The sequence below is a fragment of the Mauremys reevesii genome, linkage group 12 (genome assembly GCF_016161935.1).
Source record: "Mauremys reevesii isolate NIE-2019 linkage group 12, ASM1616193v1, whole genome shotgun sequence".
Taxonomy (NCBI): domain Eukaryota; kingdom Metazoa; phylum Chordata; order Testudines; family Geoemydidae; genus Mauremys; species Mauremys reevesii.
The window spans coordinates 47,827,839-47,840,676 of record NC_052634.1 but is presented as its reverse complement, the minus strand read 5'-3'; the positions used below and the strand labels follow the sequence as shown (position 1 = coordinate 47,840,676).

At 47.1% G+C, this 12,838-nt stretch overlaps 1 protein-coding gene across 1 annotated transcript in view; it reads right to left on the bottom strand.

Annotated features, from left to right (window-relative positions):
* LOC120375613 (zinc finger protein 850-like) overlaps positions 1 to 10,551 on the bottom strand; it is a gene marked incomplete at its 3' end in the record, with an annotated part of 68,861 nt that extends 58,310 nt beyond the window's left edge. The window contains exons 1-2 of the mRNA XM_039496348.1: positions 10,540 to 10,551; positions 8,641 to 9,325 (exon numbers count right to left, since the gene is read on the bottom strand). Of these exons, the coding sequence (XP_039352282.1) occupies positions 8,641 to 9,325; positions 10,540 to 10,551 (697 nt within the window). The remainder of the gene's footprint in view (positions 1 to 8,640; positions 9,326 to 10,539) is intronic.
* Between the last annotated feature and the right edge of the window lie 2,287 nt (positions 10,552 to 12,838).

Sequence of the window (12,838 nt, the reverse complement as noted above, 5' to 3'; positions counted from 1 at the left end):
TTTAATGGGCTGTGTATAGAAGCAAAGGGCCCATTCTAGACTCCAGGAGCAAAGTGCATTCTATGCAGCACTGGTTTACTAGTGTAACAGGAAGGTCTCACATCACCTAGTGAATAAGCAACACCTTCTACAGCACCTAACACTTTCTGAGACGCTTCCCACCCATTTACTAAATGTGAATCTGCTTCGCTCACAAGGGCTGAACATATCAGGTGGGATGGTCACAAAAGCAGGGCACTTCTGCATTCAGCAGGGATTTTGGATGTGCACAGACACAGACAGGACTGGTTCCCGCATGGTTACAGAACTGCAGTAAAGTGGAACAATTTTCAGCTTGTGTGATTGGAAGATAGCTGGATCCATCTTATAAGACTGTTCTACCTAAATGAGGAAAAGTTGAGGTGCCTTTATTATTCTTTTGTTCCATTCTTTGTTTCTATGGGGAATTTGCTAGTGCAATATCACTGTCTTCCTTTTAAACAAACAAAATTTTTTAAAAAATGGCAATGGCTGTTGAAAATAGCAATTCCAGCCATAGTTAGCACTGGAAACACCCCAGCATTTGTTGCTCAATTGTATTCTACTTTTTCTACAGCAAATGACAGTGGATCAGCATATTTGATTTGGGAGAAATAAAGGTAATAATTGGAGATATACCAATCTCCTAGAACTGGAAGGGACCTTGAAAGATCATTGAGTCCAGCCCCCCGCCTTCACTAGCAGGACCAATTTTTCACCCCAGATCCCTAAGTTGCTGCCTCAAGGATTGAACTCACAACCCTGGATTTAACAGGCCAATGCTCAAACCACTGAGCTATCCCTCCCCCAAGGGAAGTAACAGCTGCCCAAATTGAGCTTGAGCACTCCTGAATTGTGAGGGTGTTCAAATCTGGAAGGCAGGTGCTAGATTCTCTTTCTGAATATTAGATAAATCTGGAAAGGAAAAGTCAATTTCTATTTTCATGGCTCAGAAGTGGAAATCCTCCTGTACTGTATCTGAAGCTGCTCAGGCCCTCTAGTAGAGCCTCCCCTCCCTTACTTACCATTTTAACTTCTGGTGGGATTCACATACCTCCCTTGCTAGGCTTCAGATAGAGAGGGGCACTGTCCATTTAGTCCACCCAGTTCCTTCTTTGGGGGCTGCCAAGAGAGGTCACACCGGCATCCCTAAACCAGTCTGGGGAAGTCTTCTGAGGGTGCTATCTGAGCCAAAGCTTTCTACTCCTTGGGCACACTTGTTCCCCATTCACGCTGCCACCCCCTTCTAGCAGCCAGCTCTCCATTCACAGCAAGCTGCAGTGCATAGAGTCTCTCAGCTTCCCTTTCCTGTTGATACTGCTCTTGTGTGGATTGGTCCAGGCTGAGGTTGATGGTGGGATGGAAATTGTTGAAATCCTGGTGGAATTCCTCAAGGGCTTCTCTTCCATGGGTCCAGATGATGAAGATGTCATCAGTGCAGAGCAAGTAGAGATGGGGCATTACGGGACAAGAGCTGAGGAAGCGTTGTTCTAAGTCACCCATAAAAATGTTGGCATACTGTGGGGCCAAGCGAGTACCCATAGCAGTGCCGCTGACATGAAGGTATACATTGTCCCCAAATGTGAAATAGTTATGGGTGAGGACAAAGTCACCAAGTTCAGCCACCAGGTTTGCCAGGACTAATTGGTGAGGGTATACTCTCAAGCCTACCCAGGAAAAGGGGTGTAGGGACTTGCGGGGGGGATTAGTCTCAAGGCTGTCCAGGAAAGGACAGGTTAGGGACTTGGGAGATATTTGGGGAAAGGCAGAGTTCCAAGTGGCTCTCCCCTAAGATTTGGAATACACTTGGTGGTGGCACCTTACTGTTAACCTAAGCTGGTAAATAAACTTAGGGGGTCTTTCATTCAGGTCCCCACATCTGTACCCTAAAGTTCAGAGTGGGGAGGGAACCTTGATGGGGGAAAATGGATTCCCCACTTGTCGCTTGTGCACTGTCCTCCTCCTTCTCCTCTTCATCCTCCAAAAAGTCATTCTCCTGCAACTCCTGTAGAGAAATCTCTGTATTAACGATCTCTATAAATCTTTATGACGTTGCATTGTGTTATTTTGTATTAAGTATCTTTATGACATTGCATCTTGCATGATGTTATTTTGTATTTCATATGACTTGGCATTGTGCCTCTCTGTTTTCATACAACTTTGTATTAGATCCCTATATAGAAAATTGGTAGAAAACTTTGTATCAAATGTTATAGCCCCTAAGCATAGTATAGTTAAAGTAAAAGAAACATGTGTCTTTTTGCTAGAAGTAGAATAAGATCTTCCCCCCACTCTGTAATCAATTGCCCTATTGACTGAATGAGGTGTGAATGAGTGAGGCTTGGAAGACACCCACCTCCAGACAGCTACAACAGTTGCAGAGGGAATGGGAGCCACAGCAAAGGACAATACAGCTTGTCAAGTGGGCCCAACAAAGAAGCACAGACATATTGACGGCCGCAGGGATTAGAAGCCAGCACCTTCTTTAGAAAACACCCTCTTTTGAGCAGCACTGGGACAACACCCAGAGAAAAGCAGCACAAAGACCAATGGACACAGATCCAGATTTTGAATCTGGTCTAGATTTGCATAAGAGGGAAGCTGCTATAAATGTGAGGTGTCTTGCAGAAGGACCCCGGGTCTCGTCTTGTCACCATCGGAGCATCGATCCGGATCGGCAGAAGCCCGGCTCCATCCCTCCCCCATCTAACTCACCTTGCCAGTGCAGTTAAGGGGAGCAACTAGTTGGTAACAACAGCAAGACGGAGTGTGTTTGTGTCTGTGTGTGTGTGTGAATGCATGACTGTGAGATATCTCATATGCATATCAGAGTATTAATTGATACCTGTATTACTAATAAATGTGGCGTTTTGCCTTAATCCCCCTGAAAAGATCCTGTATAGTACTTTGAGTACAACACTCCCAACTTGCACGCGTCCATGGACAGTGGTGGGGTAGTGGTGGCATCACCCCCCATAACTGCATGCAGTTCATGGTAGAAGCAGCATGTATGGGGCTGTGACCCAGAGAGCCCATTCGCCTCCCTGGCTTTTTGATACGCTTGCTTGAGCTCCTTGATTTTTACATGACACTGCTCTGTGTCCCTGGAGTAGCCTCTTTCCCTCATGACCCTGGAGAATTTAGCGAACATATACCTCTACCCAATATAATGCAACCCAATATAACATGAATTCGGATATAACGGGGGTGGGGTGGGGTGGGGGGGCTGCGCACTCCGGTGGATCAAAGCAAGTTCAATATAATGCGCTTTCACCAATAACACAGTAAGATTTTTTGGCTCCCGAGGTCAGCGTTATATCAGGGTAGAGGTGTATTTGTGTTTCTTTTTTTGGAACGTAGTTCTCCCATAAGAGATTAGTCTCCCCAACATGCGATGAGATCCAGTACCTCCCGTTCAGACCATGCTGGAGCTCATCTGTGAATCCAGGACTGCGTGGGCTCTCATGATGATGGACTCTGCATGGTCGCCTGTGATGGTGGATTGTCCAGATGGTCACCTGTGCTGATGAGCTCACCACAGTGGCCAAACAAGAAATGAAATTCAAAAGTTCCCGGGGCTTTTACTGCCTACCTGGCAAGTACATCGGAGTTGAGAGTGTTGTCCAGAGTGGTCACAAGGAAGCATTCTGGGATAGCTCCCGGATGCCAATAATGTCAAATTGTGTCCACAGTACCTCTAATTCGGAACTGCAATCTCGATTTTAGCACTACTCCACTTGCTGAGGTGGAGTACAGAAACCGGATTAAAGAGCCCTTTAAATTAAAAAAAAAAAAAGATTTGGGCATATAGACGGAATCAGTTTTATTTTGAATTAACTCAGCTAATTCCAAAATAACCACATACTGTAGACCAGCCCTAAGGCTATGTCTACACTTCAAACACTGGAAGTATTCTTCTGACAACCCAACCCAAGCCTGTCTACAGTGGGGCTCACATTAACTACTTCTCTGTGGAGTAGATTTTTCACACCCCTGAGAGATGTGGCTATGTCAACATAGCTTTTCATTGTAGATCAGCCTCTAGCCAGCTTTTAGACATGAAAGGCAGTGGAGTCCAGCCTTTTCCTTGATATTGATGGTTGACGATTGCAGCTTTCCTACCTGTTAGACACATCCTATGACAGATGTCAGGCCTTTCCTTTGCAAATTAGAGACGTGGGGAACTCAGTGACCCTTACAGGCTAAGTGGGTAAAAAGTTATACAACTTGTCTCCTCGAGTAGTTTTCCTTTTAATAGAAATTAACTTTGAAGCTAAGCAAAATACGTTCTATCTGAAATACAAAAAAATTAAATCTATACTGGGCCAATATTCTCATACACTCTTTCTCACACACATTCTCCCATCCCAGCCTTTGGAGGGAGGTTTTCTACCAGAACTCCTTACACTACATGTATCAGAGGGGTAGCCGTGTTAGTCTGGTTCTGTAGAAGCAGCAAAGAATCCTGTGGCACCTTATAGACTAACAGACGTTTTAGCATGAGTTGCAGTGAATACCCACTTCTTCGGCATCCGAAGAAGTGGGTATTCACCCACGAAAGCTCATGCTGCAAAATGTCTGTTAGTCTATAAGGTGCCACAGGATTCTTTACACTACATGTGAGTTCATATATCTCTGGCTCTTTTGCCATGTGTGTTGGTGGAAGGGGTTTCCTATATGGGAATGTTTGCATCATGGGGGAAAATAACTCTCTTGTCACATTTTTTAATCTTTCAAAGAGAAGTGATGTAAATACATAAAACAAGAGAAAACTAAGGTCTAGTCTACACTAAAGACATTTATTGGTGTAACTATATTTCTCAGGGGTGTGAAAAATACACACTGGTGAGAAATGTAGTTACAAAACCCTCCTCCCCTGTGAATCATAGAATCATAGAATCATAGATCAGAAGGGACCAATATGATCATCTAGTCTGACCTCCTGCAAGATGCAGGCCACATTAGCCGATCTCCCCACTCCATTAGCAAGCGACCCCTGCCCCATGCTTCGGAGGAAGGCGAAAAACCTCCAGGGCCACAGCCAATCTACCCTGGAGGAAAATTCCTTCCCGACCCCAAATATGGCGGTCAGCTGAACCCCGAGCATGCGGGCAAGACTCTCCAGCCATACCCTCTGGAAAAAGGTTAAGAATAACATATCATTGACCCATTATACTATTTACCAGTGTGGCACTTAATTAACCTATTGACTAAGCCCGGTATCCTATCATACCATCTCCTCCATAAACTTATCTAGCTTAGTCTTAAAGTCATGGAGGTCCTTCGCCCCCACTGTAGGCTGTTCCAGTATTGCACTCCCCTGATAGTTAGAAACCTTCGTCTAATTTCTAGCCTAAATTTCCTAACTGACAATTTATATCCGTTTGTCCTCGTGTCCACATTAGCACTGAGCTGAAATAATTCCTCTCCTTCCCTGGTATTTATCCCTCTGATATATTTAAAGAGTGTAATCATATCTCCTCTTATCCTTCTTTTGGTTAAGGAAAACAAACCGAGCTCCTCAAGTCTCCTTTCATATGACAGGCCTTCCATTCCTCGGACCATTCTAGTGGCCCTTCTTTGTACCTGTTCCAGTTTGAATTCATCCTTCTTAAACATGGGAGACCAGAACTGCACACAATACTCCAAATGAGGTCTCACCAATGCCTTATATAACGGGACTAGCACTTCCTTATCCCTACTAGAAATACCTCGCCTAATGCATCCCAATACCGCATTTGCTTTCTTAACGGCCACATCACATTGCCTGCTCATGGTCATCCTACGATCAACCAGGACTCCTAGGTCCTTCTCCTCCTCCGTTACTTGCAACTGGTGCGTCCCTAGCTTATAACTAAAATTCTTGTTAGTCATCCCTAAATGCATAACCTTACACTTCTCACTATTGAATTTCATCCTGTTACTAATACTCCAGCTTACAAGGTCATCCAAATCTCCCTGGAGGATATCCCGATCCTTTTCCGAATTGGCAATACCTCCCAACTTGGTGTCGTCCGCAAACTTTATCAGCCCACTCCTACTCTTGGTTCCCAGGTCAGCAATAAATAGATTGAATAAAATTGGACCCAAAACCGAACCTTGAGGAACTCCACTAGTGACCCCCCTCCAACCTGACAGTTCCCCCTTCAATACTACCCTCTGCAGTCTCCTTTAACCAGCTCCTTATCCACCTCTGGATTTTCATTTCAATCCCCATCCTTTCCAATTTAACCAGTAATTCCTCATGCGGTACCGTATCAAACGCCTTACTGAAATCTAGATATATTAGATCCACTGCATTTCCCTTGTCTATAAAATCTGTTACTTTCTCAAAGAAGGAGATCAGGTTGGTTTGGCATGATCTACCTTTCGTAAATCCATGCTGTAAACTATCCCAGTTGCCATCGTCCTAATGATCCGTCACCAATAGCTCTTTTAAAATATTTTCCATGACTTTGAATACTACAGATGTTAAACTAACAGGCCTGTAGTTACCCGGGTCACTTTTTTTCCCCTTCTTGAATATAGGAACTACATTAGCTAATCTCCAGTCCAACGGTACAATCCCCGAATTTAGAGATTTATTAAAAATCATTGCTAACGGGCTAGCAATATCACTCGCTAGTTCCTTAATATTCTAGGATGAAGATTATCCGGGCCCCGATTTACTTCCGTTAAGCTGTTCAAGTTTGGCTTTCACCTCCGATTCCATAATGTCTACCCCCATATCCTCATTCCCATCGGTCCCTGTATCACTATTCCTTAGCCCTTCATTAGCCTCATTGAAGACCGAGGCAAAATATTCGTTCAGATATTGTGCCATTCCAAGATTATCCCTAATCTCCACTCCGTTCAAAGTTTTAAGCGGTCCCACTTCTTCTTTCTTGGTTTTCTTCCTATTTATATGGCTAAAAAACCTTTTGCTATTGGTTTTAATCCCTTCGCTAAGTCCATCTCCACCCGTCGTTTTGCCTTTCTCACTGCTTCCTACACCCTCTGACCTCAATAAGGTAGGTTTCTTTGCTGATCCCTCCCATTTTCCAGTCCTTGTACGCTTTCTGTTTTTTCTTAATGACCCCTCTGAGACGCTTGCTCATCCAGCTCGGTCTAAAACTGCTACCTACGAGCCGTTTTCCCTTTCTTGGGATACATGCCTCTGACATCTCCTGCAACTTCAACCTGAAGTAACCCCAGGCGTCATCTGCCCTTATATCCCTAAATATGTTAGGCCAGTCTACTTCCCTAACTAGTCGCCTTAGTTTAGTAAAGTTAGCCCTTTTGAAATCATAAACCCTAGTCTCAGATGCACTATTGATTATCCTCTCATTTATTTTGAAACGAATTAGCTCATGATCACTCGAGCCAAGGTTGTCCCCTACAACTATTTCCTCAACAAGGTCCTCGTTGCTCACCAAAACCAGATCTAAAATGGCATCCCCCCTCGTCGGTTCAGCAATCACTTGATGACGGAATTCATCAGCTATCACGTCTAGGAAAAGCTGAGCCCTATTATTGTTACTAGCATTTGTTTCCCAATCTATATCCGGGAAGTTAAAATCCCCCATGATCAAGCAGTTCCTATTAGTGTTTACCTCCTTAAAAACATTAAAGAGCTCTCTATCCGTCTCTAGGTAGATCCCGGCGGTCTATAGCACACCCCAATCACTATCCCGGGTGAGGCTCTAGTAGTTTTCTTCCCAATGTGACCATTGCCCAGACAGACTCAGTATTATCCATTGCATTGCTAGTTATTTCATTACATTTCACCTCATTATTGATATACAATGCTACTCCCCCCCCTTTACCTTTGCATCGGTCTTTCCTAAACAGCACATACCCTTCCATACCTGTACTCCAGTCATGGCTACCGTTCCACCATGTTTCGGTTATTCCTACGATATCCGGCTTCAATTCTCGGACCAAGAGCTCCAGTTCCTCCATTTTATTACCTAAGCTTCTTGCATTGGTGAACAAACATCCTAATTTTTGCTGTTGGGCTCCTCTCACTCTTTTCACCCAACTCGGTAGGGACACAGTACTACCAGCATGACCTGTAGATCTAGTATCCGTCCCCCCCCTCTTCCTTACACCTGCCTGCCCCCCTCTGGCTGTAGTGAAATAACACTACATCAGCAGGAGAGCTTTGCCTGCCAACATAGCCACCGCCACTTGTGGGGGCTGGACTAATAAAGTCCTAGGGAAGAGATTTCTCCCATTGGTGGAGAGCCTCTGTAATAGCAGTGCTACAGCTGCACCAACATCAGCTTTATTGTGTAGCCAGAGCGTCAGACACAAAACCTTAGAATCAGGACTCAACATGCGAGTATCCAGAAGTCTGAAATTGGAGCTTGACACATTTGTTGCCTCATTGGTTACCATCATTTCTACAGCCTGAAAGTCCTTGTTACCCACTCAGGCAGCCAGTTTGGGATCCACAGGGAAGGACTGTCCTATGAAGCACTCTCTCTTTGCATCCAAACGGTGAAGGATGATTGTTCTCAATCTAACCCTGGTATCCTCTGGAACGGTAATGAGACACACTGAACTAGGAAGTGGAGTTGGACAAAATTTCTTTGGGCCCTAAGGTTTTCCCACACTCACTGCTTTCATAGGTTCTCTCACTTGTGTGGATTTTCTGATGCCTAATAAGGTTCCAGCTGCAACTGAAGGTTTTCCCACACTCACTGCATTCAAAGGGGCTCTCCCCTGTGTGGAATCTCTGATGCCTAATAAGGTGCAAGCTGCGATTGAAGGTTTTCCCACACTCACTGCATTCATAGGGGCTCTCCGCTGTGTGGACTGTCTGATGCCTAATAAGATGTGAGCTGAAACTGAAAGTTTTCCCACACTCACTGCATTCATAGGGCCTCTCCCCTGTGTGGACTGTCTGATGTCTAATAAGGTGCGAGCTGCGACTGAAGATTTTCCCACACTCATGGCATTCAAAGGGCGTCTTCCCCATGTGGATTCTCTGATGTGCAGAAAGGGCTGAGCTCTCAGTGAAGTATTTCCCACACTCACTGCATTTATAGGGCCACTCCTCTGTGTGGATTCTTTGATGGGCAATAAGCTTTGAGTGGCAATAGAAGGTTTTCCCACACTCACAGCATTTATAGGGCCGCTCCCCTGTGTGGATTCTTTGATGGGCAATAAGGTTTGAGCTGCGAGTGAAGTTCTTCCCACACTCACTGCATTCATAGGGCCTCTCTCCTGTGTGAATTCTCTGATGATCAGAAAGTGCTGATCTTACAGTGAAGCATTTTCCACAGTCATGGCATTTATAGGGCCGCTCCCCTGTGTGGATTCTCTGATGAACAGAAAGGGTTGATCTTCGAGTGAAGTTTTTCCCACACTCACTGCATGTATTTTCCCTCTTTCCCATGAGGATTTCCTGCTGTGTTGTGGTTTCCTTGATGCTCTTCTGAGTTCCCCGACAGGAAATAAATTTACCCATTTTCTCTCCTGGCTGGTTTCCCTGCTCTCTTTCTGGTGTGTGCTGAGTCTCGCATGATTTTCCCTGCTCATGACTCTTCGACACATTTCTTTTTGATCTTTGCGATAATTCTCTGTGTTTATCCACTTGCTCAACAGTTTCCTGCTGAGAATTCTGCTCTTTTTTCTCACATACCATTGCGTCACCTGCTGTGATAGAGACAGAAACCTCAGACAGGGATGGAAAGGGGAAGGCCAAACCAAAACAAGTGCGGAAAGGAAGTCAAATAAAAATCAGGAACTGAACTTCCCCAAACTCTTCCCCCAAATAGGAGAGAGGAGGGGATCAATTCAGCCTCCACATCCCATCCAAATTCATGGGGGAAGGGAGGAAGCTACTGCCTGGTGTCTGCTAGGATCTACAGGAAGCCATGAGCTATATTTACCCTGAGGATACGACCCCTGCTAGGGACAATAATGAACTGAGAGACCTTCCAAGGGCATTTTAGGGCATCCCTGATGTTTCCTTCAGGCACTTACAGATTCTGAGTTGCTTTAATGTTTCCTCACCTGTGCAGGGAGCTCTCAGGATCTCTATTTCCTCTGAACCCTGGAGGTCTGGGATCCATGGCTCTTCCCCTTGTTCCAGCTGGGAGATCACATCAGGTTGGGAAACTGGAAACCCTGCTCAGATAAAAGAAAACAAAAGGAGTTCAGTGGATTTCTGAAGACTTGGTCATAAAAAACATTCTATTAATTTATCTTCAGTGCTTAGTGTGACCTGGTGTGCCTGGGTCAGGGCAGGTTGAAAAAGGGGAGCAGATGCTCCCCAAACTGGTGGTTAACACTGAAGTTAAACTCACTGACCAGTCACAAACTGTGCTTCTGATCACCCACACGGGTTATTGAGAAGCTGAAAACAGAAATCACACAGCCCCCTTTATTGCATTGCACTTCTCTGACTCCCAGTCAGCACCTAGGTCCGGTACAGTAAGAGGTTATTTAAAAACTCTGTGCACATAAACAAAATGTTCTTTTGACCCCAAAGGGTCAGCCACGTTACCAAGTCAGTATGGGTTTGGATCTTACCGAAAATACCATGATGCCAGCCAATACTTTAGCATCTAAACTAAAAGTTCAGATAAGAAAGAGAAAGGAACCAGAAACAGAAAGAAAGTTGTTAAATGGGAAAGGAGTCAGATACATTCAGAAATCTATATATCAGCTTCTTAGCAGTATTGGTAAGTTGCCGGCTTGAAAGTCTGTTTGGAACACAGCCACAGCTTGGATGGGTCATCCAGTCCTTTGTTCAAGGCTTCAGTTTGCATAGATGCTGACTTTTGGTTTTGCCGGTGGGTGCCCCATCCTGGCCCCGCCCCCACTGTACTTCTTCTTGCCCCATCTCCCTAGACTCTCCTGAATGCCGCCTCCTTACCGACCCCCTGCCCTAAATACCTCCTACCTACCGCTCACTCCTTTCCACCCCTTCCTGCCGTAGGGGCGAGGGTTCTTGTGCTGGAGGGGGGCTCTGCCAGTTTTGAGGGGAGGCTATTTTCAGCATATTTATACACTTCCAGTGTCCTCATTGAAAGTGTGTCTGTAACTGGTATCACCCCTTCCTGATGTTTCTCAGTTCTTGTTCTCTACCTGGGTCCCTTTTCCCATCTCTCTCTTTCTGCTCCCCACCTCCTGGTGCCTCTGTTTAGTGCCCGCTCCCACCCATGTACTCAAAGCAGTTCTGTCTTCCCCAAGTCCCACCCACTGTGGCCAGCCCAGGAACTGCCCACCCTGAGCCAGAGAGAGAAATTTAATTCAACAGCCCAGCATAGAAATGGCCCATTTATTCATCCTGCTGTATGGCTGCTGTGTCACTCCAGCTCCTCCCAGTGCCCCAGGCTGCAGCCCACCCCCACGTTGAAGCTCACTCGCTGACTCCCTCACCCACTCTTCAACATTGTGGGTGGGGAGCCCTGGTGGGATCATGGCCAAAGGCAGGGGGAGGGGTTGCTTCCTCCCCTGGGCTGCAGCAGCCCAGCACCCCGAAGGAAGACGAGCTCAGGCATCCCAAGGTGAAGCAGGGCCGTGTCTCCGGCCTTGAAGCTGATACAGGGGGGTGAATGCAGCTCCCAGGGAAGAGGAGATGGGGGGTGGATGGATCCAGAGGGAGGAAATCAATCTTTCCTGACGCAGATGCTGGTCGGCGTGGGAAGGGATAAACTTCCTCTCGGGGAGGAAAAGACCCTCAGCCAAGCTTGATCTGGGCAGGGGAGGGGGAGACGGCTTTGAGGGGGACAAGCGTTACTTTCCCAGGCCTGAGAACCGGCCATGGAGAAGACCCCACGGGGAGGATGCGGCTAGAAGCACTGGTGGTGTGTTGGCCCCTCTTGTCCCCCCCACACATGGGGGAATGGATGCAGAGCCCTGGGACCTGGGTCAGAGCCGTAGGGGCTGGGAGCTCCCAGAGGCCACATGGGAGGAGTCTGGGCACAGGCAGGGTCCGGGCTGGGAAGGGGGGCTGCTCATCTGCACTGGGGCTAGGGCTGCAGTGACCATGGCTGGGTGCACCCAGCTGGCTGGAGCATGGGGAGGGGGCGAGCAGCTGGCCTCAGGCCAAGTTCACTCATCAGACACCAGGGCAAGCTTTTCTTAAAGGAGCAATGTCTTTTGGTTTGTCCCCCGGCCCAGCACTAAGGGGGCCCACCGCTGGTTTCTCCTGGCTGGAGGGGGAGCACAGGTCCTGGGGGAGACACCAGGGTGGGCTGAGAATGGCTGGCTCAGTCCTTGAGAAACTCCCCCCCAGCCCGTACTGCCCCCATCAACCCCCTGGGGCAAGCCGAGAAGCTGCCCAGCCATCTCCCCCCAGCCCTCTGCCGCGAGGCTCCCCACCCACCCCTAGCCCAGAAGCTGCCAAGCCCTGAAAATTAAAAGGACTCACACACGCCTGCAGTGGAGCTGGGAGCTACGGCAGCTGCAGGGAAAACAGCTGATAGGCGGGCGTTGGCGCCAAACAGCTGATTGGCCACAGCCAGCCAAAGAGGTGCTGAGGGCTGCTGAGCATGCTAAATAGGGGATTGGCAGTTGCCAACAGCTGAGCTCCCCGGTGGGTGCAGAGCCCCCCCAGAGTCGGGGCCTATGGCGGTTTGTAGAGAAGTTGCTCCAGAGGCAGGAAGAGGGATTGAAGACAAAATGCAGATGATGCAGCTGCCCTTTATATTCCTTTTGCCATGTGGCTTGTACTTCCTGTGTCCCAAACACAAGCTTCACAGCACAGGGCATGGAAAAGCCTTGGAGGTCTCAGTACACAGGCATACCCCTGCATGTCTTGCTGACTCAATAGGTGTATCCCCTTGATCCTTTCCATGGATTCATTGTACAGCTGATGACCCTG